General features: G+C 43.4%; 1 protein-coding gene across 1 annotated transcript in view; it reads left to right on the forward strand.

Moving 5' to 3' along the window:
* The window catches only part of pik3cb (phosphatidylinositol-4,5-bisphosphate 3-kinase, catalytic subunit beta), a 47,872-nt gene extending 22,209 nt beyond the window's left edge, over positions 1–25,663 (forward strand). Inside the window, exons 3-24 of the mRNA XM_070828874.1 lie at positions 860–1,055; positions 3,088–3,316; positions 5,485–5,714; positions 7,447–7,626; positions 8,772–8,939; positions 11,513–11,602; positions 12,877–13,131; positions 13,274–13,370; positions 13,488–13,618; positions 14,155–14,205; positions 15,057–15,245; positions 16,046–16,167; positions 16,474–16,617; positions 16,742–16,841; positions 18,139–18,335; positions 18,434–18,543; positions 18,722–18,800; positions 20,075–20,242; positions 20,416–20,539; positions 20,625–20,770; positions 22,886–23,018; positions 23,857–25,663. Of these exons, the coding sequence (XP_070684975.1) occupies positions 897–1,055; positions 3,088–3,316; positions 5,485–5,714; positions 7,447–7,626; positions 8,772–8,939; positions 11,513–11,602; positions 12,877–13,131; positions 13,274–13,370; positions 13,488–13,618; positions 14,155–14,205; positions 15,057–15,245; positions 16,046–16,167; positions 16,474–16,617; positions 16,742–16,841; positions 18,139–18,335; positions 18,434–18,543; positions 18,722–18,800; positions 20,075–20,242; positions 20,416–20,539; positions 20,625–20,770; positions 22,886–23,018; positions 23,857–23,994 (3,240 nt within the window). The 5' untranslated portion in view covers positions 860–896 and the 3' untranslated portion in view covers positions 23,995–25,663. The remainder of the gene's footprint in view (positions 1–859; positions 1,056–3,087; positions 3,317–5,484; positions 5,715–7,446; positions 7,627–8,771; positions 8,940–11,512; positions 11,603–12,876; positions 13,132–13,273; positions 13,371–13,487; positions 13,619–14,154; positions 14,206–15,056; positions 15,246–16,045; positions 16,168–16,473; positions 16,618–16,741; positions 16,842–18,138; positions 18,336–18,433; positions 18,544–18,721; positions 18,801–20,074; positions 20,243–20,415; positions 20,540–20,624; positions 20,771–22,885; positions 23,019–23,856) is intronic.
* The last annotated feature ends 2,307 nt before the right edge of the window (positions 25,664–27,970 follow it).

Here is a 27,970-nt window from a genome sequence, read left to right on the forward strand (position 1 = left end):
TGTGTAAGTGCAAGTGTGTGTATGTGTGTGTGTGTGTTTTCTCTGTTGGGGGACCAGATTGTCAGATGAAGGGAGGGCAGGCTGACCTTTTGTTCTGTTTGCTTAGTGGGCATTCCTCTGAGCACTGGCCCTCGCCCAAGTTAAAGCCACCAGCCTCCCACTGGACTCAGCCCAGTGCTGCCCCCACAGGGACACAGTGACACTGAATCACTGGAGCCAGTCAACTTGTTCTTAATAAAAGGGAAAATAGAAAGGAGCGTGCATGTGGGTAAAAAAAAAAAAACAGCACAGGGGTGGTTTTAACATAAGACATATGAAATGTTGAGTCTTTTTGAGCTTTTAACTAACTGATGTTTGCGTAGTCACATTTTAACTTATGCAAATCTTAAATCTACTTAAGTCTACTCTTTTGAAGTCTACCCTTTTCAGTGATTGGTGTTTGACATCTGTTTGGTTGGTCTGTGTCTTCAACTTGTGCACATCCAGTTATCCTGATCAAACCGGGCTCTGAGGAACGGCCTAAGGGCTTTCTGGAATACCAGGTTGAGCTGCTAGGTTCCTGGGAAAGTGTCACAACAACATGGGACTGCGAGGATGGAAGAATGAATGACTCATGATATAACGTGCTTTCTATTAGTTCTGAAGTTGTGGTTTTGGCAGCCCCAGCGATCATTCACTCCTCCATAGTGGAAGTTTTAAAAAAGTTTTTAAAGGCTGATTTGCACAGTCCCACAGCTGCATCCCTTAATCATCGGGTTGAACAACTGAGAATAAATTTCTGCATAATGTGAGAGCATCTTTTCACAAACACCTCCTTTTTAATCAGAGCCTAAGATTTGTTCTTCGCTCCCCCCCCCAGGTCCTTATGGTTGAGGTGGTGTGTGGTGCCCCTTGCCATGCCTCCTGCCATGACAGACCTCCTGGACATATGGGCGGCCCACTCGCCCCTGGCTGGCCATGCTCTGGACCAGATCACTGTGGACTTTCTGCTGCCCACCGGTATCTACATCCAGATGGATGTTCCACGCGAGGCCACCATTCAGCACATCAAACTGGTGAGTGGCACTGGGCCAGGGACGGCACAGGTTTGGATTTCTACACATCATTTGTACTTGAAGCCACATATCGCTGCTGAGGTGAGGTCATCACCTCGTTTGTAACATACTTCAAGGAGATCAAATGAATGTTATATGCATGTTGTTTCTTCTGACGCTATTGTCTTTACATTCCCCTCGGCTTGTTGCCTTCATAAGGAAAACCACAGTCCACCCCCCAACGTGCACACACAAAACGCACACACACAGCTGGTCAGTCAGACATTATCTAATTCCTGTTTTGACAGAGTTGGCTGTTGCGGCTGGCTGGGTGTTTTTTGTTTGCGAGCAGCTATTGCGTTCAGCATGCAAATAGCTCATGACATCATCCGTGACTGCAGCTAATTTTGTGAAGTGGAGGTCAGAAGTCACAGATGTGATGGCTCTTTTAGAAGTTGTTAAGGAAGTGACTTCCATTGTTTTCAAAGTGGCATTGAGTGTGTGTTGGTGTGAAGGTGTCTGAAATGATGATTGTGTGTGTGGCGGTCATGGCCGTACCTGTGTGATTTAGGTACTGATTTCAGCTACGCAGAGAGACCAGAAAAATGCAAACACCTGTATGATATTAGGTAGGAGATACCTGCAATAGCTGCTACTACACTTGAGACTGCAAAGAGACTGCTGTTATGTTGGATTTCCATTGTTCTGGTTACTCAGTGCACAGTCCCTCTGCTTATGTTTAATTCTTTTATTTTTGATCAATGTAGAAAACATGTACTGCATTCACACACACAGGTAGACAGGTGCTATTAAATAAAGCCTGAGGAGGTTCTGAATAGCAAATAAGTGTGCGTGTGTGTGTGTGTGTGTGTGTGTGTGCGTACATGACTCCTCCTTGGTATTTTCAAGAAATCACTTCTGGCTTCATCAGCCCTGTAACGTGACCAGAGATGCAGACTGATTTCACTTTGTCTGACATTCATCGGTATTCGCTCTTAGCAACGTTTTTCAAGGACCTATGTGATTGAGGTTTCTGCCCATGCTCAGACCTTTGAATTCATTGGACTGAATGAATAAGTGGGTGTGCATGCATAAAAGATGTCTGCAGGCACACACACGTGAGAGATGTTCAGTTCCCTGAGGGAAGCATGTACAGAAGCAACAGAGAGCTCTGACAAATTATATGTCACTGAAGCCAGAAAGAGAGGAAGAAGACAGGGAGAGGGAAGAAGAGTCCTCCTGAGACTTTCCTAGTAAATCAAAGTGAATAGCGTGGAAGTCAGGAAGGGTATTAGTTTAGCCAAAGGGTAGAATATTTCTATCTGACCTTTGCAGGCCTTCCCGACAACATCGCACCAGACTCTTTATCAGCTGTAAAGAAGCCCTGAGGAGCAGTTCTATGAATGACTTCGTTCATAATAATAAAGACAAGGAAGAGTCCAATCATTTTTTTTTTTGTGGAAAGGACAGTTACCATTTGAAAATCAATTTTTTCCGTTTGTAACTTGTTGCAAGTAAAATTATGGCAATCAAGTTTGTTTGAACATCCAATAATTCAGTCCTGTGTGCATTTTCCATGAGATTTGTGCAGAGATGTGATAATCATAACGAAAAATCATACCGGAGAGAACGATAAATTTATGCTACACCTATAACCTCCAACAGACACACACAGACTCGACACCCAACCCCAACATGAATCATGCCAGGATCATCTAGTGGACGTATGATTCGCATCCTGATCAGCTCACCCAGAAGCTGAGTCATGTTTGTTCCTGATCATGAAACGTCAATACATTACATCATTACGGTTTGGTGTGTTATTAGCTTTAAGGACCTTGGGAAATCAGCATTTTTACAACCCAGTGTTTCATAGTTCGACTCCATCAGAGGCTCTGTACTGGCCCTGTGTGGGTTAAGAAGGCACCGCACGCCTTGTTTTTATTGTTTTATTAAACCCTTTAAAAAATCATAAGATAAACCGATATGTCCATCAAACCAAGTTTATTCCCATGTGTCTCAGTGAAACTCCAATTATTCTTCTCTCCTCCAGCTCTTATGGAAGCAGGCTCAGTCGTTCCCACTTTTTCCCTCCTTGGGCGAGATGGAGAGCCACATGTTCCAGTGCGTCAACCAGGCAGCCGTGCACGAAGAACTGGAGGACGAAACTCGCAGGCTGTGCGACGTTCGCCCTTTCCTGCTGGTCCTCAAGTTGGTGACGCGCAACTGCGGCCGAGCGGAGCGTCTGCTGGACTCCAAAATCGGCGTGCTCATTGGCAAGGGTGAGACAGCTTCACTTCTGAAACTTTCCTTCGATTTAAAGTGGCAGATCACCATGTAAGCTCTCACACACATTACGCTCTCCCTGATTGATTCGTGTATTGTCCTGGTTTGACATTCCCAGTAAAGAAAAGCACTAAAGAATTGGTAAGTGGGTCAGTAAATCTTTCCCCACACACATCAAGCCTGGAGTGGAGCACCTCCTCCAGTAGCCAATTAGCTCCCCCACTCAGCACATTCAGCCCAGCCGTCAGACCTGAGGCCCGTCTGCAGCTGGGTCCGATCAGTGGCCCGTCCAGTCGATCCTCATGCTTCTCTAACACGTCTCCCATCACCTGTCACTGAGCATTATCTCTGGTGAAGATTATTAAGCCTTATAGAGGAGCAGTGGGCATCGATTATTACTGTAGAAAAGCCCAGTCCAGGGATAAAGACTTTTTTATTTAACACAGAAAACATATCCCAGCAGTACAGTAGCTATTATATCTTCAATGATCAATCAGCTGATGGAAAATGAATTGAATCAATGAAAACTGATGGATCTCTTTTGTCATTTATCAAATGTTTTCTGCTTCCATCTTCTCAAATGTGAAGATTTGTCGTTTGTCATCTATGACAGTAAGCAGAATATGTTAATCAAGTAAAGCTTCGCTTAAAGTGAGACTGTGCAACTTTTGCTCGGGTCGGGTTGGAACATGCACGCAGCCCGTTCTCATACACACCCCGAATGCCAGGCTCACAGAGAGGGCAGGGAAGAGATGGACAGGGCTGGACTACTTTACCCTTTTACAAGTCAAGGTACCCTCAAACTGATTTTGAAGCTGTTGAGTTAAATAGTTGCATAATGTTGCTTTGAAGGACTCTCCTCAGGCTGTGGGATTATTATTATGGGCCTTTTTTTTATATTTTCTGACAATTTTAAGACTGAAACTGATTAAGTAATTGATCAAAAAATAATCAGCAGATGAACTGACGATGAAAATAATGGTTTGTTGCAACTCTGCATGAAGCGTGATAGGCCTACAAGCAGTCATTCAACCTTTATTTAAATCTCGAGGACTCACTGAGGGCGTGCCCTGTTTTTCAGTGAGTGCACTCGACAGAAACAACAGAATGAATACATACAAAAAAAACACAGTTAAAGACAGTTACATTCAAGACGGCAGTAGTTTGTAATCATGGTTTTACAGTGTCCTATTGGTATGCTAACTCCATGCACACTAAATGAATGTTTATTTTAGGTAGTCACACAGTGACACACAATTACAAATACATAAAAACATAGTTAGGAAGAACCAACTGTTTCCTCTGAAGTCACACACATTCAGCCCTGCTCTGACCGAGATACCCAGAAGAAGTCCTCAGGTCACAGCCGATCTCCTCAGAGGTAGAAAGGCAAAGAGGGAGAGGAGGGTTTCTGAGCCTAATTGAAGGAGACTGAGACGATATTGATATTCTCCCCTCCTGGCTCCACTTTGGTCTGACATGATCTTTTAAAGGCTTTTGTCAGGCTGAAGTGGTGTTTTCAAAAGGAGCCCCACAGGCACGTCTGGATAGTCCCCTGCACACACACACACACACCTAACTTCATGCAGAGCATGGAAACAAACTATTACACCCTCACACAGCCATCCATGCTGTTTTCCCCCCCAGAAATACACTCACACAAACTGGCTCACACACTCACACAATGCAGCTAATGTGGTCCAGAGCCCTTCTTTCAAAGCTGAGGGTCATATGAATGTTAAATGGCTTTAAATGTCAACATGTTGTTTTCATTACCAAGAGAGTATTGTGCAGCAACCCTTTGATAAAAACACAGAAACAAAAGCTCAACAGGGACGGAGAGATAAAGTATGATCTGCCAAACAGCAGTTTATACCTCTGGCTTTTGGTACCAGTGTGAATATTAAGAGGCTCTGCTTTAATTCCGTGAGAGGCCCCTGTTTGTAATCCCTTTTACACATTCAGTACTACTGCCTGCATATGTTGGGCAACAAGTATTACACAGGTGTTTTTGTGCATTTTAATGAACAGTAAAGCTGGTGCATTTAAACATGTTACCCTTGAATATACAGCCTCCTACTTGACAGCTCTTTGTGGCCGCACCTGTTTATACTGACATGTTCATTGCAACGCTGTGGCATCGTCCCTTTCTTCCCACCACCAGGTCTCCATGAACTCGATGCCATAAATGACCAGGAGGTGAAGGACTTCCGCAGTAAGATGTTTCGTTTGAGCGAAGAAAGGATGCAGAGAGTCCAGATGATGACGTGCACGGAGTGGCTGCAGGCCTGTTTCGCCCCACAGCTGGAGCCTGCGACAGCGACGCCCATCACGGATGGAGCCAACGACCGGCTGGCCGACCTGAAAGTCACGATCCACTTCGACCAGTCTCAGGTGAGTCTGTAGGTCAAAGCTGGATAGGCTGCAAACCTCCAGGTGTATTTGTGTATTTTGAGGATATACAATGAAAATCAAATGTAATGAGCTGACTGTGGACTGCTGAATTAGTTAGCTTTAATATTACCCCAGCATGTTGGGGCGGGTCCTCTGCCTGTTACAGACGTCCAAGTCAGTTGTTCAACCGATAACTTGCCAAAAGAAGCGCTTTATCCTCCCTTATTCTCACTTTGTCTTACAGTAAATTATACAAACTCTTTATGTATGTTACCATAAATGAAATGGTACTTTGTTAGATTACGTTATTCTGGAAGGGGTTCTTATACTTGATGAACCCATAACGTGCTGCCTGTACAGAACTCTGCATACATAATGAACTCCCTTACTGTTACTTGATTAATTACTCTGACTTACTGCACAGCAGACAAAACCACCTTGTTTCAGTAGCAAAAGTAACCATGTGACTCCACCAGCGCAGAAACAAGTACTGTAGCTCAGTCTCTTTTTCTGCCACAGTTGGCAGCTCCACAACAGTCACGTGACTGAGCCCAACTAGCAGGTCATGTGACAACACTAAGTGGGTCAAAACCATCAGTGAAATGATGCCATCCTCCCGGACACACTCACATTAGCATAGCAGCTCAAGGGACCGAAGCACTGATTAAAATGAACCTCTTTCCCTCTCCCTCTCTGAACTCCATGACTGTCTCCCTCCATCTGTCTTTGTCTCTCGGTGTCTTTCTCTTATAGAAATAGAAACAATGTTATTTAATCATGAAACAATCTCTGTGTATATCAGCTTTGATCAACCTCACAAACATGCTCATGCACACACACAAAGCCACTGCGCTCAGGTGGACACTGACAGGAAGTCTCACACGCAATCAGACACATTACAGACAGGAAGTGGTTTCACGTTGTGAAGTGAGTGGGACCAAGGATCAGTGGGAACTGATTCCTTTAAGTAATATCAGCAAGGTTACAGGGTATCCCTCTCTGCATTCATCCTAATCTAACTTCATCTTCTGAATAATGCTCAGAGTTGCATTAAAAAATAGCTCAGTGCTGTTGGTTTTGTAGTTCCACCATAATGTAGCCACGGCCATTTTCTCTCCTGAATAATTATGGTTGGCATTTTTATTAAACCTCCAGGAAATTATGAATCCATCTTAGGTATCAGGTCAGTGCGGTGCTATAAATAGGATGAAGCAGTCAGAACATACTGTGTTATATAGACTGGCTGTGTGGAGGACTCACGTGAATGTTCACACATTGTAGTTCACTCTGCCATGAGCGCACACATGATCGAGTGTTAACTTGTATATGAACTCAGTGACTGTGTGTGTGTGTGTTTCTTTGTGTTGTGTTTTGAACTGCGTGTTTTGATTGCATGTTAAAGATGCGAGTCCCCACTGTGCTGGTGTCTTCCCCAGCTGGAGGTGCTTGACTCTCCACTGCTGTGGCTCCTTCATACACTGTTATTCCTCCGCACTGTAGTCAGGCTCATATAAGTCGCCCCAAATGTCTGATTCCAGCATTTAACTATTAAAAGTGTTTTGTTATGGCAGGTAGACAGAAAATGCAGAAGCACAACCTGTAGTTCAAACAACAGCCTTCATCTGCCTTCACCAAGCAGTCATCTGGTTAGCTGGTGGTTGTTTCACGAGCTCTGAGCAGTAGTGAACGCTTTTGTCAATCTCTGTCTCCTCTTTGCTGTCTGGTTTTGCAGGACTCAGCCAGTCTGAAGGTGCCGTTGTCCAACACCCCTATGGAGCTGATGGAGCTGGCTGTGAGGAAGTGGCTGACCACCCATGGGCCTGAGGAGGAGGCATGGAGGGGTCAGTACGTACTGAGGGTCAGCCACTGTCTGGAGTTCCTCTGTGGGGACCACCCCCTGAGTCAGTACAAGGTCAGTGGCCACACAGAACACTGGCTCAGTTGTCCGTCTACCTGTAGATGTATCACATCTGTCAACATCATGTCTAGATATAGCAGATGTCATCCTACGGAAGAGTTTCACTGCCAGGCATAGGGAAAAAAGATCAGAGGAGGAAGGTCTGTTGTTGACTCCATTCTCCGCAGTTCAACTTTATTCTCGAAATGAAAAATCAGAAAAACTTCCTTCTCTCATTTTTACTTCCTTATGCCTGGCCGCAGAACTCTTCCGTACAGTCCTCAGAAAAAGCAGTGAGATTGTTTTCCTCATTAAAGGTGCGCAGTGTTAGTGAGAATAACAACCCAAAGCCTGTTTTATGGTTCCAAAAAGAAACGCTGTCGGGTCTGACTGGGAAACATTCAGGTATACACTGAGCTGAACAGCACGGTCCATGCAGCTGATGGCTCAACGATATTATTTTTGGTGGCTGTGCAAATGCTGGATTGTGTGTTTACAGTATGCTTGTTTATGTCTTATGGTTCTTAACAAGTTGCTTCAAAAAAAGATTCTGGCAGATAGCATTATGGCTTCATTTACCAAAAGTCCCCTGTCAGTTGTTTGCACGTTATTTTATCTCGCTGTAAGGGAGCAACACAGTTATTCTGATCAACGAGATGTTTGACAGTGAAGAAACATATTTCGTAGTGTGTTCTTTCCTTAAGATGCTCTCACTGTGTGCTTCAGCAGTACTGCATCTCCTTAATGGGACAATGTCTTGTCCCATGGCAAGTGTAGGGTACCTGTTACTCCTGGATTTCTGTGAAATTAAAACGTTGGAAATTTTTGAGGCCTTTATTATCTGACAGGTATCGTTAAATTCATGATTTTCCTGATTCAAAGCCAGCTAGACAAATTGTGTGGACAATCATGGCATTAAAGTAGGTTTTACACTGTACATGTGAATATGTGGTGCGTGTGCAAGCTTGTTTTGTAACATACACACTGAGGCGTGCACTTTTGCATGTTAATTTGAACCAGTCTGCTGACAAGCTGTGCATACATTTCACTGCCGTATTAGCACTACTATAAAAAAAAAATAAGAGACAGCTTTTTTGTGTAAGGAAAGTTTTGGATATGCACATAGCTAAAGAAGCTTTCCTGTCCCATCTTGTCTGCAGTACATCCGCACCTGCTTGCAAGCCAAGGAGTCTCCACACCTCACCCTGGTCCACACCAGCACCATCGAGGCCATGTTTGACAAGGAAACCTCTGCCATCAGAGCTGTGGTCTCCCGCAAGTCCTCTAACCCACCTTTACCACTACCTCCCAAGAGAAGGGTTCCCACGGTCAGTCCAGCACCGCATGCGGCTGTGTGAATGAATGACCATGTCTGTGTTGTGATGGTTTCTATTCAACATCTGCTGCAGCAGAGCAGTACTTTACTGACTGACACATGTGCTGCCCAACTGATTGTTTTGAGTCTTCAGTGGCTAAAGCAATGTCAAATTTTGTCATTCCCACCTGTTGGAATTCTTTTCATATCTAATTATCAATAAAAATTATGATCTAATGAAGAAACATAGACAAGACACATACTGAGTCTGCTGGGACACCTGAACTATTCTTGAGGGTGCATGAAAACTAGCTAAGTGATCTAAATGGTTGAAATAGCAAAAGGAATGGATAAATAGTTGAAACGTCCAGCTTCTGCTTCTCCAAGTGGAAGCTGTATGAAAGCAGGATTGACCAAGCTAATCGAAACATTTGCAGTTTGATTGTAGAAGAATGGTCACCTAACAATATCCACAGTTATATAATTAATAGTGTGAAATAGCATCCAGTTTAAAATCAATCCCAATGAACACGTTTGGGGCATGACAGGTGGAATCTGAGCGGATCTGTGAGCTCATCTAGCAGGAACTGGTGCTGTAGATTATAACCACTTACTGTGATATCTGTCAGTGTTTACTGAGGAGTGTTTTTGCGTCACCAGAATAGTAAAAGCTCCACAGGTTGATTCACCTGCACTGAACAAAGCAGGTGTGAAGGTTTACCAAGTAAACATGTTTTTGGCAGCTGACACCTGTCTTTTAAGAGGCGGCGGTGTTCTGAGCCCAGCCAACCTTTGCCACATTGTCAGAAAGCATTGCTCGCTCCTCGCTGCCCAGTGACACCACTCCTCCTAGTGCACATCCACATTTTAAATGTCAAGTTGAATTTAATTGGCCTTTGATGGCGAGTGTCCTGGGGTTATAATTGGCTGATGCCACGCTGACTGTGAGGAGACATGTGGCTCTGAAAGTCTGTAAATATAAGAGGTGAGAATCATCATGTGAAACATTACCACATAATCACGTCAGAAGACATATTTCATAACTTGTTCTTACATTTCCCGCCTTTATGATTAATTACATTTTCTTGGTTTACAGTCAGAACAGCCACCAGTTTGACAGCACTTCTGCATTTTTGACGAGTTCATAAAAACAGGAATTGCAAAGTGTCACAGTCATTGAATAAATTCAGGCTTACTGTAAATCACCAAAAAGTTGTAACCTTTTCTGAATATCTTTTGCTCCTCAAAATGAACTGGAATGGTTAAGCTTCATCAATTCTGGTATCTCTGCAGTGATTACCTATTGATTCCTTAGCACATCTTACTGATAACTTTTAACGCCAGGATGGGCACGCTCTACATTATATCTCCAGCTGCCTCTGATGGTTTTGATCAAGGATGTTTTTTGTTTCGACGTAAAGATAAAGGAGCCCTGCTGTTGGGAATCCCAGACCACAGTATGAACCCACCAGGGCCACAAATGCATTTTAAAGTATAGTTTCTGTGATCTGCTAATTATTCAGCTGTTTGGGCTCTCCTGAATTAATCTGATTGTGTATTTCCAATGCTGTCTTTTTGTTAAGCAATTTGTAACTGTTTTAAATGCCAAACAAATGAAGTGTTTAGCAGTACACTGCTGCAGAGGGAGAGTGGAGGAGACAAAAGCAGACTGTAATAATTTTACCACAGTAGGGTGGTTGTCTGTGAGAGGAAGTGAGATTAATTTTCAGGAAAGGAACCTTTGATTGAATGCTCTGCTGCTGTGCAGTCAGAAACTCGACTGTGTATTGGTGTCCCCTTTAGTTGTTGCCTTGGCATTAATTACTCTTCCTGGGATCCACATCCAAATGCAGTTAGATGTCATACAGTAAACAATAAAGTTACAATATTTACATGTCATTAAACACTAAAATTACATCAAAACCACACAAACAAAAGCATTAAAACCATTTGATGAGCAGGCAGAATTCATCTAAACATTCATATTTAAACCGGCTTTCCTTACACAGATCTGTCTTCAGGGACCTCTTCAGCTGTTTCTTAAAACCTTTTGTTGTAGATTCTGGAGATTTATTTTGTTTTTATGGCCTTGGCATCTGGTTGAATGATGACTGGTCAAAACAAAGCAAGAGAAAAGATCAGGGGACGGGGCGTTCTTCTATTGATACAGTACACGGAGCTCTAGATCCTGTCTGTAATAGTAGAGGCAGACACAAATATAGTCTCCCTTCAGATAGGAGGCAAATCACACACACCATCGCTCTCACACACACATCTAAACACATCAACACACAAAGACTGAGGCAGCAAACAGCAGGAAGTGTGCTAGTTAGTCATGTTCATAGACTCTATGTGTCATGTGATGCTGTTTTTCCTGCTGACTGCTGACCCTCGCAAATCCACTTGGCTTGACATCAGAATGACCCGCCTGACCTCCCCCATTGTTTGTGTTTTTATGTGTGTGTGTGTGTGTGTGTGTGTGTGTGTGTGTGAAGAAGCAGTATGTGGGAGTATATATTTATACATTATGCTAATGCTGCTCACTCACTGCAAGTCTCTCTTTCTCCTCTCACTTTCCCTCTGCAGCAAGTCCAGACGTGTGTGTGGGACGTGTCTAGCCCTTTTAAGATAGTCCTAGTGAATGGCAGCAAGGTGAACGCGGAGGAGACTGCCAAGGTAAACTTTCCCTCGGTCCACATCAATAAAGCAGTCATTTAAGTTCCTGTTAATATATCACTGCACACACACACACACACAAAACCTGTGTGTCTCCCACACACTTTCACATTTACAGTCATATCACTCTGACACGTCAGGTCAGCATGAAAGGTTTGTAATAACAGCTTAGCGTTAAGTGAAATACGTCAGATTATGTTGTAACTCTTTTTGAGTTACTCAGTTACTCATTACTCATGAACAAGACTTCATGAGGAAAATAGAACTGAAGTGTGGCGATATTCCTTTTTTTTTTTTTTTTTCATATTGGCAAGAAATCCGATGAAAACATCAACCGCAACAATGAATGTATCTACTAACAAGTGCGATCTGTGTTGCCAAATTCTAACAGATCTTCTCCTTCTGTGCCACAGAGCTCCATTGTTGTCCAAAAACTATTAAAAATGCATCAGGAACGGCGCTGTCGGACCAGCTGACATGCTCCTTCATCACCATGAGCGCACACTCTGTAGTTTATTTTGAGTCACTCCCACATTGACTGTCCTGCTGCCAGTAATATTCACTAGAGCACCAAATGTGGATTAATGGTCCCCAACGAAGGCACTATTTACTCCTGTTTGAGTAACAACTAAAGGCAAAGCCACAGTGGCCAGTTTTTTTAAAACTGAAACTACATATTTGTGACCCATTTTTAAAGGTAGAATGAGTAGGATTCGTCACTCTCTGTTTGTAAACACAACATTCACATTTGGCCCCCCCTGCTCAGTCAGCGTGCTCACCAGCAAGTGAAAGCCAACCCTCAGATTCACTCTCATTTTAAAACGTGCCCACCAGTGTCATACCTTCATCTTGGATGCATGCTCACAGTCCGGGTGTGATACTACACACCCCCTGCCCAAAGGCTGATGCCCAGAAATGTCCCAAACACAGCAAGAAAATCCAGGCAAAAGGCAGCAGGCATTATTTTTGTGCGAGTCTGTACATTGTTTTTTGGAAGATTTTACTCATTCTACCTTTAAAGATTCATATTTTTATACAAGTTTTATAAGTTTATGCGGGCTGCTGGTATCGGACCATGTGGAGGGACGGACTAACCCACTGTTGGTTTCAGTATTTTCATGGGATTTGTTGGAAATATAGAAAAACGTCAGATTATCGTTTAATTATGGACTGAAACTTATTCTGGTTAAAGGTTGAAGCAGGCTGGCTTGTAGAAGAGAGTGACACTGTATCCTCTTTGTCCCTGAATATGCCAATCCCTCCCTCCCACCCAGGTCCAGGTGAGGGCGGGGCTCTTCCACGGCACAGAACTGCTGTGCAAGCCAGCGGTGAGCAGCGAGAGCAGCGGGCGCTCAGACCACACGTGGAAAGACAGCACGCTAGAGTTCGACATCTCCGTCTGCGACCTGCCACGCATGACCCGCCTCTGCTTCGCCATCTATGCCGTCATGGATAAGGTCAAGAAGCAGAAGTCCACCAAAAATGCTCACATAAACAAGTACCAGACCATCCGCAAAGCAGGGAAAGTGGTAAGAAGCGGGCTTGTTCACCTTGAGCCTACGCTGTGTGTAGTGGGTCAAATAAAGGCTGGAACAGAAACCTATATACACCATCTTCATTCTATCATAGACTAGTAATTAACGTCCCTATTTTTCTCTCTGTGTGGCCCAGCACTACCCCATAGCCTGGGTCAACACCATGGTGTTTGACTACAAAGGCCAGCTGAAGACCGGAGACATCACCCTGCACTGCTGGTCCTCCTTTCCTGGTAAACACACACAAACACATGCATGCAGTTCAGCTAAATGACTTAAATGAGCTTCATCATTGACTGCCATCATGCATTAACTGTCACGTCATGTGAATCTGTGTGTGTCGTGCCTAGATGAACTTGAAGAGATGCTGAACCCCATAGGAACCATCCAGACCAACCCGTATACTGAGAACGCTACAGCCCTGCACATCCACTTCCCAGAGTACTCGTCACACCCCATCATCTTTCCCCCCTTCGACAAGGTCAGACAGCTCCCGGTCATCGTACTCAGTCCCGCACGTAGAAACACACCAATAAGTTAACATTTGTAATACACATAAACAGATCATTGCTGCAGCCATGACCACAAACCTGTAGCTCAGACCTGATGTCTGAACTGAGGCGATGGGACGAGACCTTTGTGGACTTTTTTAAGACTTGACTGCAGTTGAATTTGTCATTGCAGTGGGTTAATGCTCTTCATAATGGTACCAAGTGATTATGATGAAGTGCCGGCTGTTACAATGAGAGGATCAGGAGGTGCTCGGCCTGAGTAATGCACTCCCTGTGTGTGTGTGTGTGTGTGTGTGTGTGTGTGTGTGTGTGTGTGTGTGTGTGTGTGTGTGTGTGTGTGTGTGTGTGTGTGTGTGTGTGTGTGTGTGTGTGTGTGTGTGTGTGTGTGTGTGTGTGTGTGTGTGTGTGTGTGTGTGTGTGTGTGTGTGTGTGTGTGTGTGTGTGTGTGTGTGTGTGTGTGTGTGTGTGTGTTCTCACTCATACACTGCTCACTTTTTTTTTGCAGATACTAGAAAAAGCCGCAGAGATCGTCGGAGCAAGTGACTGCGTCTCCATGGTGAGTTGATAGACAGTGGGAGATCAGTCTACAAATAAGAGCAGAGCAGGTGAAAATAAAGTGACATTTTAGTTTGAGGTTTCTCTCCCCCTCACACACACACACACACACACACACACCACACGGACATATAAACTCTCAAACAGGCACACACTGCCAGTTTCCTTGGAAACCTTCTGTTATCACTTTGGCAGGGTGTAGCAGCAAAAATATTTCAATCCCCTTCAAAACTTGAGACTCTAATCAGATTACTTGTGTGTTTTCCTGTCTCACTGCCCCTCAACTGAAAAACCCACTCCAGGGTGTGTTACAGCAGGTTACGTAATCCTGAGTTATGTAGAGGGCATGCCTGAACGCACCCCTCTAACGGTGTGTGTGTGTGTGAGAAAGTATGGATTAGCACCGACAATATCTTATCTGTGCTTCATCTTACAGATCCAGTTCTTCTAATAATATTATTTCTCTTTAATGGATGTTCAACCTGCCACCAGTTTTATTTTAGTGCGTCATTACTAAGTTTGGATTTATATACCTGGCTGTTTAAAGCTCACGTGTCCCTTTTGAATCCGACAGCGTGCAGCTTGTTTTAAACAAACAATGAATTGGTCGTCCTTTGTATTTTGTGGATCAGGATGAGTTGCAGTTGATGAGGAAATTGCTGGAGACTTTTATACACTCCTGCCATCTTGTGGATCTTCACAGTCACTGCTGCTACTCGTCCTCATCCTATCATTTTCTGTCACATCGTTCTCAATCCTCAATTCTCCCTCATCCCACTCACCCTTTCTCTCCACGTCCTGCATGTCTTCTCCCTCTCAAACTCCCCCAACCAACCTCATCATTTCTCTCAGGGCCGCGGGGGTAAGAAGTTCCACATAGAGCTGAAGGAGATCATGGAGCGGGACGCGCTCTCTCAGCTGTGTGAAAACGAGAAAGATTTAATTTGGACACTACGCCATGACTGCAGAGAGAATTTCCCTCAGTCGCTGCCCAAGCTGCTGCTGTCCGTCAAGTGGAGCAAACATGAGGACATGGCCCAGGTAGGCCAGAGAGTCCACCTGTTTTAACAGGACTGTTCAATGTCCCATTTGATGAGGCCATAGAAAGCAAAAGTAAATAATAATCATCATCACCTTTATTTGTATAGCCCCTTTCATAGAAGAACTGTAGCTCAAAGCACCTAACGCCAAACAAACTACATGTACTGAGTGCTTTGCATGAAATAGACATGAAACACTAATAAAGATAACAATAGAAGTCATAGAATGCATTAAATCGAGCAGAATTGTAAAAGAAGGGCAGTGGTGCATAATGGTGAAGCAGAGCACAAAGTCAGAAGTGAAGAGATGAGCAGTAGAGAAGCAGTAGTAGAGAAGTAGTTTCATAGTTTTTAAACTAAACCCGGCTGTAAAAACCAACCGTGTACTTTGGCTGTGATGTTATCTGAGTGTACTGAGTACTTCAGGTTAAGTCACTCCTCTCCATGTGTCTCATTGAGCTTTAGAATCAGAAATGACAGTGACGAGACAAATGTGAGAGAAAGTAGGTGATGTGCTTTAAATTCAATGAAATGAAAATGTTTGTTAGTGTTGTTGTTCATCTTTGAGAACCGAACAGATTTATTGAATTTTAACATCTTAAACTGTCCTCACTATCAGATTTTGAACCGAAATTGACTCTTCATATGAAATTAGCATGACTTCTTATAGTTAAATACAATCAAAATGTATAAAACAACTGAGCTACACAACGTCTGTATAAATATGTAACTCTGATTAAACGTCTGTCTGTCTGTCTGTCTGTCTGTCTGTCTGTCTGTCTGTCTGTCTGTCTGTCTTAGCTCCAGGCACTGCTTCAGATCTGGCCCAAACTGTGTCCCAGAGATGCTCTGGAGCTTCTGGACTTTAACTACCCTGACCAGTATGTCAGAGAATATGCTGTGCGCTGTCTGCGAGATATGAGGTAAGCATATTTATCCACCCACACATACATTCTTATATAATGCAGTGGCCTTCATGGTTTTTCTTTGTCTTATATTCAAGCTTCTACATTCACATCATCATCCACTGTAATCCAGTGCACCTTTTTACATCCCCCATGCTCCTTGCTGTTTTATGTTATCATAAATGTTTTTTACAAACTGATTACAGTCAGTTTGTAATGCTGTGTGTTGTCCCTTTTCCTAAAGAGAGACACACAGTCATAAAGGGTACAAAACAGCCTTTCAGAAACGCTCCTCTCATGCTTCTCTCTGCTTCCTCTCACCAGTGACGAGGAGCTGTCGCAGTACTTGCTACAGTTGGTGCAGGTGTTGCGTTATGAACCTTACTATGACTGCGCCCTCACCCACTTCCTGCTGGAGCGTGCCCAGGGGAACCGCAAGATAGGACACTTCCTCTTCTGGCACCTACGGTGTGTATGGATACGGGTGTGTGTGTGTGTGTGTGGACAATTGTACATTAGAAGGAAAACAGAAGGAGGTTGTGTGTTTGTGAAAACAGCCGAGTGACTGTGGCTGTTCTGCTGCAATCTGCAGGTCAGAGATCCACATGCCGGCTGTTTCAGTCCAGTTCGCCCTCATGCTGGAAGCTTACTGCAGGGGCAGCATCCCTCATATTGAGGTTCTAAAGAAACAGGTGGGTCTCTCTCTCTCTCTCTCTCTCTTTTACACACACACAGTTACAGTTTCTTTTATTTCTTGTCTCATGCACACAGCTGTTCTTACAGTTTGTTTCTTTTCCATTTTTGCCCAAAGAAATTCTGTCCCATTCCTCAATTCCACAGCTATGCTTCCGACTTCAGACAAACTCTACAAGTTCTTTCTTAAGCACCATAATAACTAGGTCTGTTTGTCTGGTGCCCACCCCAGCAGGACTAGATTTATTTATGATGTCTTTAGCTGGTCACAGCAACAACAGCATCACCCTCCTGACCTCTGACCGTTGCCCTCCACAGTGTTGATTCTGACAGTTAAACGCTGTGGATACTTCCTCCTTCTTCCTCACCAGCACAGCCATGTATCTGCCCACTTTCCTGTTTGGAAGAGCGTGCACACTGGCTCGGGATCACAATGCTGATCTGTTTAAAGCAGGGGTGTCAAACTCAATCAAAGAAACGGGCTCAACATTTAAAACAGGGTCTGAGTCGCGGGCCAAACGGGCTCAACATTTAGTGAAGACTCTAATAGTGACTCTTTTATTATAGTATATAATATAATATATATTTTATCCAGAAATATGAATTTAAACAGCCAAACTTCAACAACTTTTCTTCAATAAAATAAATAGAATTTTAAATAATTTTTTTCTTTTTTGTACTATCCTCATGTTTTGTCTCATACTGTCGTCTTATATTTGTATTCTTTAATTATGGCCACATCAGCTCCACAAACAAGGGCCGTATATAATTGTATCCTTTGAGTTTGACATGTATGGTTTAAAGGAACAGTTCACCCCAAATAAAAAAAAAAAAAAGTCTTTATTTTTCCTCCTGCTTGTGGTGCTGTCTATCATCCCAATCCTTATGGTTTGAGTTGCCATCTTTTGGAGATGTCTGCCATCTCTCAAATACAATGTGAGTAACAGCAGTTTCATGTGGGACTATTTTCTACCGAACCACACCCACCAACTGTGTCACTGCGCATCTACTTAAGGACGAGAGACTTTTGCTTGTGACAGTGTCTGATGTAAACAGTAATGTGCTATCACGAACCTCTCCTCCAGAAGTAAACGGATAGTGTGACACTTGGTGGCTGTAATTCGGTAGAAAATAGTTCCGACATGAAACTGCTCACTGTAGGTAAGAAAGATTTGTGTTTTGGATTTTGGGGTGAACTTTCCCTTTAAGCACAATGAGCTCAGTTGTCTCTAACAGGAGTGAATCAGTCACATATTCAATTGCTCTGTCACTTTTTCCGTCTTTTGACTGTACCAGGTGGAGGCTCTGAGTAAGCTAAAGTCTGTGAATGAGCTAATTAAGCTGGGAACCATCAAGAACGCTCGGAGTAAGACCAAGGAGGCCATGTTGACCAAGGAGGCCATGATGACTTGTCTGAGGCAGAGCGGCTACTCAGAGACTCTGTCAGACCTCCACTCCCCTCTGAACCCCAGTGTCCTGCTGTCGGGCATCAAGTAAGACGGCACTCCTCTGATCGTAGGGCTGAGTTTAAACGTCTTCTCTTCTATTCCACGACGAGTCATCCCCCCTCTCTGTCTCATTGTCCCATCAGTGTGGAGAAGTGTCGGTACATGGACTCTAAGATGAAACCACTCTGGATTGTTTACAACAACAAGCTGCTGGGGGGAGATGCCCTGGGAATCATCTTCAAGAATGGAGACGGTAGGAGGAATCACAACAGGGTGGGGAGGAGGAGGGGGGTATGAAAGAGAAAAGAGGGTGGGAGGAGGAGGAGGGGCACAGTGAGCAGAGGTTTGAATCACTTTCCATCTTTCAAGTAAACTCTGATTTTGCTTTTAACAGCAAAACAATTTTTCTCTTTGGTTCCTCACTTTCCTAGACTTAAGGCAAGACATGTTGACCCTGCAGATTTTGAGGTTAATGGATCTGCTATGGAAGGAGGCTAATCTGGACCTAAGGTGAGTTCTTTCTATGTGTGTGTGTGTATGTGTGTGTGTGTCTGTGTGTGTGTGTGTGTGTGAGACATGGACGGACTTGTTTTTTCCTGCTCTCTGTAGGAAAGGGGAAGCATTGGTGGGGTGCAGCAAAGGAGGGGAGACACTAAATTACCACATGCTAGTTTGACCTCCAACCCTTTTACACCCTACATATCCACACACACACACACACACACACACACACACACACACACACAATATCTGCATTACATCCTAATCAAATCCACACTTTCGCGCTTTTACAAAACCCTTTTCTCCCTTTTCGTCCCCTGACACATCTGGAGCTGAGCAGTGGAGGGGGTTGTTTTGACAGTTGAGCTTGAGGACGGTGCTTCAGATTTCAGGGACATGGGTTCAGAGTTCGAACACAGGGACACTGTGAATGAAGGGCGGGACAATGTAATGAAAGCACTACGATGTGGTGGTTGTGAGCTTGTTGACGTATTATACTGCACGTATCCCAACTTGTCCTCTGACTATAGTTGTTTTTCTCCTTTATTTAAAAAAAAAAAAACACCACCCATCAGGTTGAGTAAAAAATGCCTATGGGGCATTTGGTCTCCATTAAACCTCCACCAAAAACCCAGATGTGGAGTCTGCTTTGAGCACTGTCTCATGGCTGTCTGATGTCTAAGTCTCTGGGACACTAAATTCAGTCAGTAAAACACCACAAAAAAGGAATTAATCTGAGGAATTATTTGTCCGGGTCACATAATTCTGCATCTTGTTAAATGAAGACCTACAACCACTCCGTGGAAAGAATGAAAATGTTGGTGAATGAACAAGAAAATATCATCTGACTGGTCTGCATGCATCACGTAATCGCCATATGTTCTTCACCGTGTGTTCCCATCTGTCCTGTCTCAGCTCAGTAGAAACACTATGACCTTATATAGTGAATTGCACCCAGGGGAGTGCAATATGAATGAACCACCAAATAAAGCCCAGACTAACATCTTAAGGTCATAAATACATGCTGTAATACTGGATGCAAAGCTGCTTTTACACTGTCTGGTCAAATAATCCCAAATCACAGACTTCTAGATCTTATTTGCCTCGTTTTTTTGGAGACCAAAAACTAGCGACAGCTACTGTTAAAACTACATCTGATATTTATTAGTAGTATGTATGTATGTACATATTTGAGACCTACCCACCAAATACTCGAGGATGTTCACAATGTTCCAGTCGACACCATTAAGCCGTCTGCTTCGCTGTCTCTACGCATCATGCAGAATCGTCCCGTACGGTTGCCTAGCGACAGGTGACCGGGCAGGGCTGATCGAGGTGGTTTCATCGGCAGACACGATCGCTAACATCCAGCTGACCAGCAGCAACGTGGCAGCAGCTGCTGCCTTCAACAAGGACGCGTTGCTCAACTGGCTCAAAGAGAGAAACTCTGGGTAAGATGCTGCCTGCTGATTTAAATGAACCTTTTAGTAACTGCATTTTGACAATCTTTGGACTACAGGATGTGTTACAGGTGGCAGCAACCACAGAAGCTTGCTCAGAATAGAATCCAGAAAATGAAAGTGCTCGTGTTTACTCTGTGTGCTCTGTGTTTTGTGTATGTCAGTGATGCTCTGGATCGGGCCATTGAGGAGTTCACTCTGTCATGTGCAGGCTACTGTGTAGCCACCTACGTCCTCGGCATCGGAGACCGCCACAGCGACAACATCATGGTCCGCAGCACCGGACAGGTTGGACGGACAGCTCGGTTGTTTTATCTGTGGAAATTATTCCAATCTGCATTTGTGTTCGCTGACTGGCCTTCTTGTCTGACAGCTCTTCCACATAGACTTCGGCCACATCCTGGGCAACTTCAAGTCCAAGTTTGGCATCAAGAGGGAGCGCGTACCATTTATCCTCACACACGACTTCATCCACGTCATACAGCAGGGCAAGACGGGATACACTGAAAAGTTTGGCAGGTTCGTTCAACTTAGTTTATCCTTTTAGCTTCAGCCTCTCTCTCTCATCCGCACATAGATATCTATAGGATTGGATGGATTTAGATGTTCTTATCTTTGTTTGCCGGCGTCACAATGGCCCCCCACTGGCATCTGTTGTGGTCATCTGTCATCTGTCTCTCAGCTGAATATAGATGTTGTGGACTTAACAGAAAACCATATTAAAGAAATGTACATGATGAGCAAGCATTGTCCGACAGCATCTCTAGTAACAGTAGTAAGAAATGAGTGAGAGCAGTAGTGGAGTACATCTACACCAAAGAGGCTGTCTAAGCGTAAAAATCCCAGATGAACAAAGAGCTTCTATGTAATGAAGTTGCAAACTAAAGTCAGTGTGCTCTGTTTGAAAAGACTATAGCCAATGTATTATCCATGTATCACAGAAAGGTTCAATTTAGCTCATGACAGAAAAGTTACTGATGTTTCCATGTTTATTTGTTGGGAGAGCACGAGAGGAACGCAGAATAAGTTGTGGAATAAAGAGAATAAGAAAATATGGTGGTCTGTCAGAGGCACAAGGCGTTTGTACGGACACCAAGAGCGTCATAATCCCACCACAGCTTGCATGGGTTTGTCAGTGCAGTACCATCTCCCACCAGCAGGCAGCAGTAGAAGCTCAAGCACCGATGAACATCTCCCCAACAAGTTTCACTGGGGGAGCAATGATGTCTGTTAAAGTTCAGTGCACAGCTTTGTGTCAATATTTATACTGACTCATATTGGATCCATAAATGAATCTTTGTCACTGTTCCACATTTCTACATAACGTGGAGTCTTTAAAACAGCCCCGTGCAGTGCTGACTGATGCCTCAAGTAAAAACGTACAAAGTGAAATTAAGAATGTCACCATGCAACATGCTGATATGAGTTTTTATTCTCAAGAAGTAGATGACCAAGCTCAAGCGTTGTTGCAGATATCATGAGAATGTGCAAACCTCAACATGTTTCTCTGTTACTGAGGCCTGAGAGGAGTGCACATTAGTGTGAGTGCATATAGGCTTCACGAAGCCTTCATTGTTTACCAAGTAGATATCAGTGATGGAACAAGCACACAAATAATTGTGAAAGTGGAAATACCCTTGTGTTGCAGTAATCTGTGTTATTATGACCTACATTCTTCACTCTACCACAGAAGAGTAAACATGTGGAGACAGGCCCTGTGTAACCTTAGCTGCTTCTGTAGCTGAAATTACTGCAGGTCAGAAAGAATCCAAATGAAGGCATCATTCTCTCATGTGTGTTACACAAGTACGGATCCACTGTGAAACGGCTCTTGTGTTTATGAGCGTTGCAGTAGCCTCTTGGCCAGTTTTTAGCCTGAGTGCTGGTTTGTTAGCACTGGATAAAGTCACACAAAACCATCAGTAACAGACTACATTTTAAATTGCACTGGCTGAATGGCTTTGTGTACAACTCTCAGTATGCATACATAATATTTGAGCTTCACAGCAGGGTGTTGGTGAAGTTCTATCTCTAACGTATCCTGCCGATGTGAGTGCATGAGCTGCGTTTATCTGTAAAAAGAGAAGTACAGTTGCGGTGCATTGCTGCGTCAGCAAATGTGGTTTATGTCAAGAAATGGTACATTGTGTACCAGATCAGAAGGGGAACACATATGCAGATCCTCATGTGAAACCGCTTTCAAATCCCCTGGTGGATAGGTCCCCTCTGTGTGATGACCGACAGTATTCTACACTGGATCTTCAGTGCTCCTCACGTCACTTGGATCTTAAACTGGACATTTGAATTACTAGAGATTCTATATAAGACTATATAAAACTTCTGCAAGTCTCCATAATTGCACCACACCACTTTGAAGCTATGTCTTATGCTGACACATACTGAAACATAAGGGCATTGAATATTTGTATATATTTAAATGACTCACAGACAGACACAGGTAGACCAGCAGCCCCTGTATTCTTCAGTGAAGTCAGGTGGCTAAAGGATGCTGAAACAGACCACTACCATTTTTCTCCCATCAAAGGAGGCATCACGATCTTCATTATGAACTAAAAAACTGCTGTATCGTCAGAAATAATGACCTGTGCCTGTGTGTCAATGTTTGTCTTGTAGTTTCCGTCAGTACTGTGAGGAAGCCTATCTAATTCTGAGGAAGAACGGAAATCTCTTCATCACACTGTTTGCCCTCATGCTGACTGCTGGACTGCCTGAGCTCACCTCAGTCAAAGACATACAGTACTTAAAGGTATTACACACCCACACAGCAGTTTTATATAGTTGAATATAGACGTCAATCATTATCAAATAATAATATATATGATATTCAAAGTAAACTGTGATGATATCTCAGCTAGAAATGTTTTTATCAAAGATGTAAAACTTATTTGTCAAACCTGCTGAGAGTACAAACCACATAAACAGGGCTGCATGTCTCCAAACTGGTGGAGTAGTGGGACTGAGTCACTAAAATAATACTGATAAAATACCATTTTTTCTTTCTGGCATTATTTTTCGTGTCGTTTTCACATTTGCCTGCCAAAGGAAGTTTCTCTGCATGAATCTTAGTTCAAGACACGAACACACAAGCAGGATTTCTTGAGCCAAGTGTGATGTTTAAACTTGCAGCCTCCACACAGACTGAGAATAGACTTTTCAGTGAAGTAGGAGGTGACGTGTGTCCAGCAGCAACTTTGAAATTAAATGAAAACATATTTGCATATTCATGCATTTTGGATTTTTCTATGAGGGAGAGGGAGGAGACGTCATTTCAGGGATTCAAACCCATGTATTAGACACAATGTCAAAACATTTCTTGGGGGGGCTTTAAATGATTAAACATTATGCATGTTCTCTAAATGAATATTTTGGGTTGTGTGACTTGAGTATTGTTTAACCAGTTCAGTTGTTCATCACCAAACAGCAATGTACTAATTGATGCACGTGTAATATTCTGGTGTTAACTTTTATACAACCAGAAATGATGGCTGGAAATTATGTGGACACATTATGTGGCCTCAACACTTCTCCATCCTCCTGCCCTCACAGCTAATCCTCCTCCTTTCCCACAATCCCTCCCTCCGCAGGACTCTCTGGCTCTGGGTAAAACCGACGACGAAGCGCTGAAGCAGTTCCGCCAGAAGTTCGACGAGGCCCTGAGAGAGAGCTGGACAACCAAAGTCAACTGGATGGCCCACAATGTGGCCAAAGACAACCGCTCCTAGAGCAGCTGAGACCCCTCAAAGGCCAGGGGCCAGGAGGACACAGTGAGGGAGTGTGCGAGTGTGAAGGAGGGGACGGGAGAATGCCGCTCCGATTTAAAGAAGGGAATCTAGCAGAACATCCCACACGTGAGCAGATTCACCCCTATATACTGCGCATGCAGAGAGTCCCTACTCTCCAAAACAGCTCTTCAGCTAGCCCTCGCCCACACTTACTGTATCCCCCCTCACCTTGCATCACTCGGTAATGGTGCCTCCCAAAAATCAAAATTCACGGTCTTGTGACATTTCTGTGGAATCATGGTGGGTGAGGTGGTTGCAAGTTTTGCACAGGCACAACAGCTGATGGAGCACACAGCCAAAGGAAGGGAACAGAAGCACCCACTCTGCCCACGCTGAAGATGAACTGTCCGCAGGGAGCGGGCTGACTGCGAGCACGAGGTTTCAGAGCGGTTGGACTCTGTCAGACGGACAAACTCCACTTGTGTGGCCCGTGGAGGGGACCATGGCTTGACCGCACCCCTGCACTGTTTCAAGCACAACGGAGATAGCAGATGGGTGTGGAAAGGGCAGGATCGAAAAGACGAAAAGCATCCGACCCCCATGTCTTAAAGCAATGTGCACAGCGCCCACAGGAAGTGCATCTTAACTGTCTCGCTCCCGCTGCCTCAAAGTGTGCCTCAAAACTGCGGGAAGATTGTATTTTTTATGAGTTTTCTTTCTCTGTTGCCATTTAAGAATTTATCATGAGACGTCTATGTGCCAGACTACTTTACTAGTCCGCAGAGAAAACTGTTGGGGAAATACTGGTTAAAGAGAAGGATTGATTAGAGACAAAGATGCCTGAGCCTTTTGGTCCACTGTTTGAATCTCACTTCATTTGGACCATTAAACACTGGAATGTTTTCAGAAAGACGCAGACGAGAAATTTCAAATAGTCTTTTAATAAACTAAACACTTTATTTTTTAGTTTATTTTATTTTGAAATGACAATATACATATTCAAAAATTTTTCAAATCAAGACCATTATTGGGCAAAGCTTTATCACCTGTGAGTTCTCACTAGTCAACTTGTCTTAAAGTCTAAAAGGATGTTAGCCTTGTAAAGCACCCCCCCCCACCCCCCCCACCCAATACTAGCAGCCATGACCAATAAACTCACAGAGGAATAACTGATGCTTTTAACTCATTAGGACCAAAACAAAAGGCAAACATTTAGTAAGTTCATTGTTCATACTGTGTTTTTAATGATCTGTATCTGAATTGAATGTGAAAATATGTGCCGCTCTCTTTTTAAGTGTATTTGTTTTATATGAGCAGGTGTGGGCGGAGTTTGGCACCTATGTGGGTGGGGTTTATCAGTAGGGACATTACACTGCGATTCAAAACTACTCCCCCTTTTTCCGACATTAGGTGCTCCTCAGCATCTGCATCTGTGTTTGATTTTCGTGCAATATCCGAGTATATGAACCATATCCTATTATATAAAACCTGAGGCCCAGGCCCAAGCCTATAATGGTTTTTCTCTGTTGGTTTATGTGTGATGCAGCTGTATTTTGCACCACTAGCCTTCAAAAGTCTCAGACACTGGATATTGTCAAATGTACAGGCTTTTATTGTTTTGCTGATTTTTGTTTTCATAGGAGTTTTATTAAAGTTATTTTCCACCGCACTACATTTCCGCCTGTAATCTGTTTCCTTCTAGACGTGGGTTGTGTGACTGCACCCACTCAGGACAGTACAGTGGATTTTTTTTTTTTTTTTTTTATCCGTTTAGAAAATGTATTGATTCCAGGCCAGAAATATATTCAAACCTCTTCATGTGCAAGAGAAGATCATTTAAAAGGTAGCTTCATTGCCAATTAGAAGGAAGTCACACACACTTCTTGTTCAACTATTCATACATCCACAGAGACGTGTTTATTAGCTTCGAGCTAAAAAGTTAATATTCCCTACATCAAGACCGACTTGACAAATGATAAACTCTAGACCCAAGTTAACCTGTGATTTCACTGTGAGAGGAGCCTATGGATGCAAATGTGAGCAGCAGTCATTAATGCTGTATCTGAACACGCTGGACTTGTCTTCAGTGTCTCTCCAGTTATTTGAGGTCACTCTGCTAGTTGCTTAGAGAGTAACAGTAGTGAGCTGGTTTCATCTTCTAAGTGTGTCACGGTGAGGAACTGAACTGCAGAGACAGACAGAGGCAAAGAGTTATTTCAGGGCAGGTTTGTTACCCCCCCCCCCCCCCGCCCAGCAGAGATCCCACTGAGGCAAAACAACAATTTTCACAGTCTTACCTGCAGAAGTGAAATTAACTGGATTGTTATTTGAAGAAACGATCCCTCTGATGACCTCCTTTCACTATGAATTAAGGGATCTTTGCAAATCCCACCTTCCTCATCATGCAGCTCCTTTGTGTGGGGGCTATTTATCATCTGAAGAGTACCAAAGTGCTTTTTTTTTTTTTTTATTGCTGTTTGTAAGACTCAGGGAAAATATATTTCTTTTCACTCTGTGGGGACTGATGACAAAGTCTCTACCAACAGCGACCATCCTTTATTGGTTCTATATTACTTGAGCACACAGTCATTGCTCAGGACTGTTGTATGTGTGTTGTTGTGCACTGCAGTTATGTAATTCAATAGCCTGGTAGAAGTGCTGTTCACAGGGAGAACAGACACAGGATGACATCCTGTTTAGTGGCTGTTAAAACAAAGAATGGAAAATATCAAATGCAAATGTAACCAAGTGACAGTGACAGTGACGTGGACATGTGTGAATATACCCACTCAACATCTAGATTTGTCGTTTAATCTCAGCGCGTCTCTTATGATGTCATTGGTATCTACAGTATAGGTGGCATAAACCATAAACATTTCCTTTTCTGGTGCTTTCCCCCCAGACATCATTGTAGAAAACGGGTGGCTGATGTTTCCTCACTTGGACATTCATGAGTACAAATGACGGCTGGCGGCAGCACACAGGTTTCTGCAGACAGAGCAGGTAACTAGCTGTTTCTGTCTTTCACAGCCTCGGCACTCATTTCCACTTCCTTAACCTTAATTTATGTGTATTTGATGCTGGCCTTCTATCAAAGGCTTCATACAGTACAAGCTCATTTTTAAATATTTACTATATAAATACTATTTCCACGAATAGAACCACGCCTACTGAGGGTGGTGACACTAATACACACCAGAGCCAGGAGACAGACGCTGTGAAGGATTCTGGAGATGCAAGATTACTTTAAGTTATTATTCTGGTTTGGTATTTTCGTTAAGTGTTCAACAGTCTGTAAGGCTGAATGAATTAATATAACACATGCACACAGTAGTTGAGTTCATTTACTCCAACACTAAATCTAAGTACAAGTTTGAGGTATTTACCATATTTTTAAATTATTATATTATAATTACTGTTTTCTTCTGGGTGACTTTACACTTCTACGACCCACTACATTTATCTCACCTCTGCCCCCTCACAGAAAAGCAGTGTGTAGCCCTTGTTTTGTTGTTACAGGTTCCACCAACGACGCCTGGCATGTTTTTTTTTAATGCTACTTACACTGATGCATTAGAACATCCACACTAACTGAAGAGGATATCTGGTTAGATAATCATGACCACCAGTCAAAGCTCAAGCGTTTTACAGATGAAGACATCCACACCATGACTCACTCTCTCCTTTAGGGAATTCCACCCACCTGTAGGATCTCCCAGTCTGCAACCACTACCAGCAAATCCAATGTGTGTGTGTGTGTGTGTGGCTGAAACAGTGGATACTGATGGGGGTGATCTGTGAATCATTCTCATTTAATATTCCAAGTCCTATGTTGAAGACTTTAATCTCTCCACCTACAAGCAGATCCACAACTGAATGAAAGTTTACACCTCCAAGTAAGCAGGGGGGCCAACAACTCAGCCTTACAGTATTACAGGTGCTGGTCATATAATTAGAATATCATGAAAAAGTTGAT

The sequence above is a fragment of the Pempheris klunzingeri genome, chromosome 4 (assembly GCF_042242105.1).
Source record: "Pempheris klunzingeri isolate RE-2024b chromosome 4, fPemKlu1.hap1, whole genome shotgun sequence".
NCBI lineage: Eukaryota > Metazoa > Chordata > Actinopteri > Acropomatiformes > Pempheridae > Pempheris > Pempheris klunzingeri.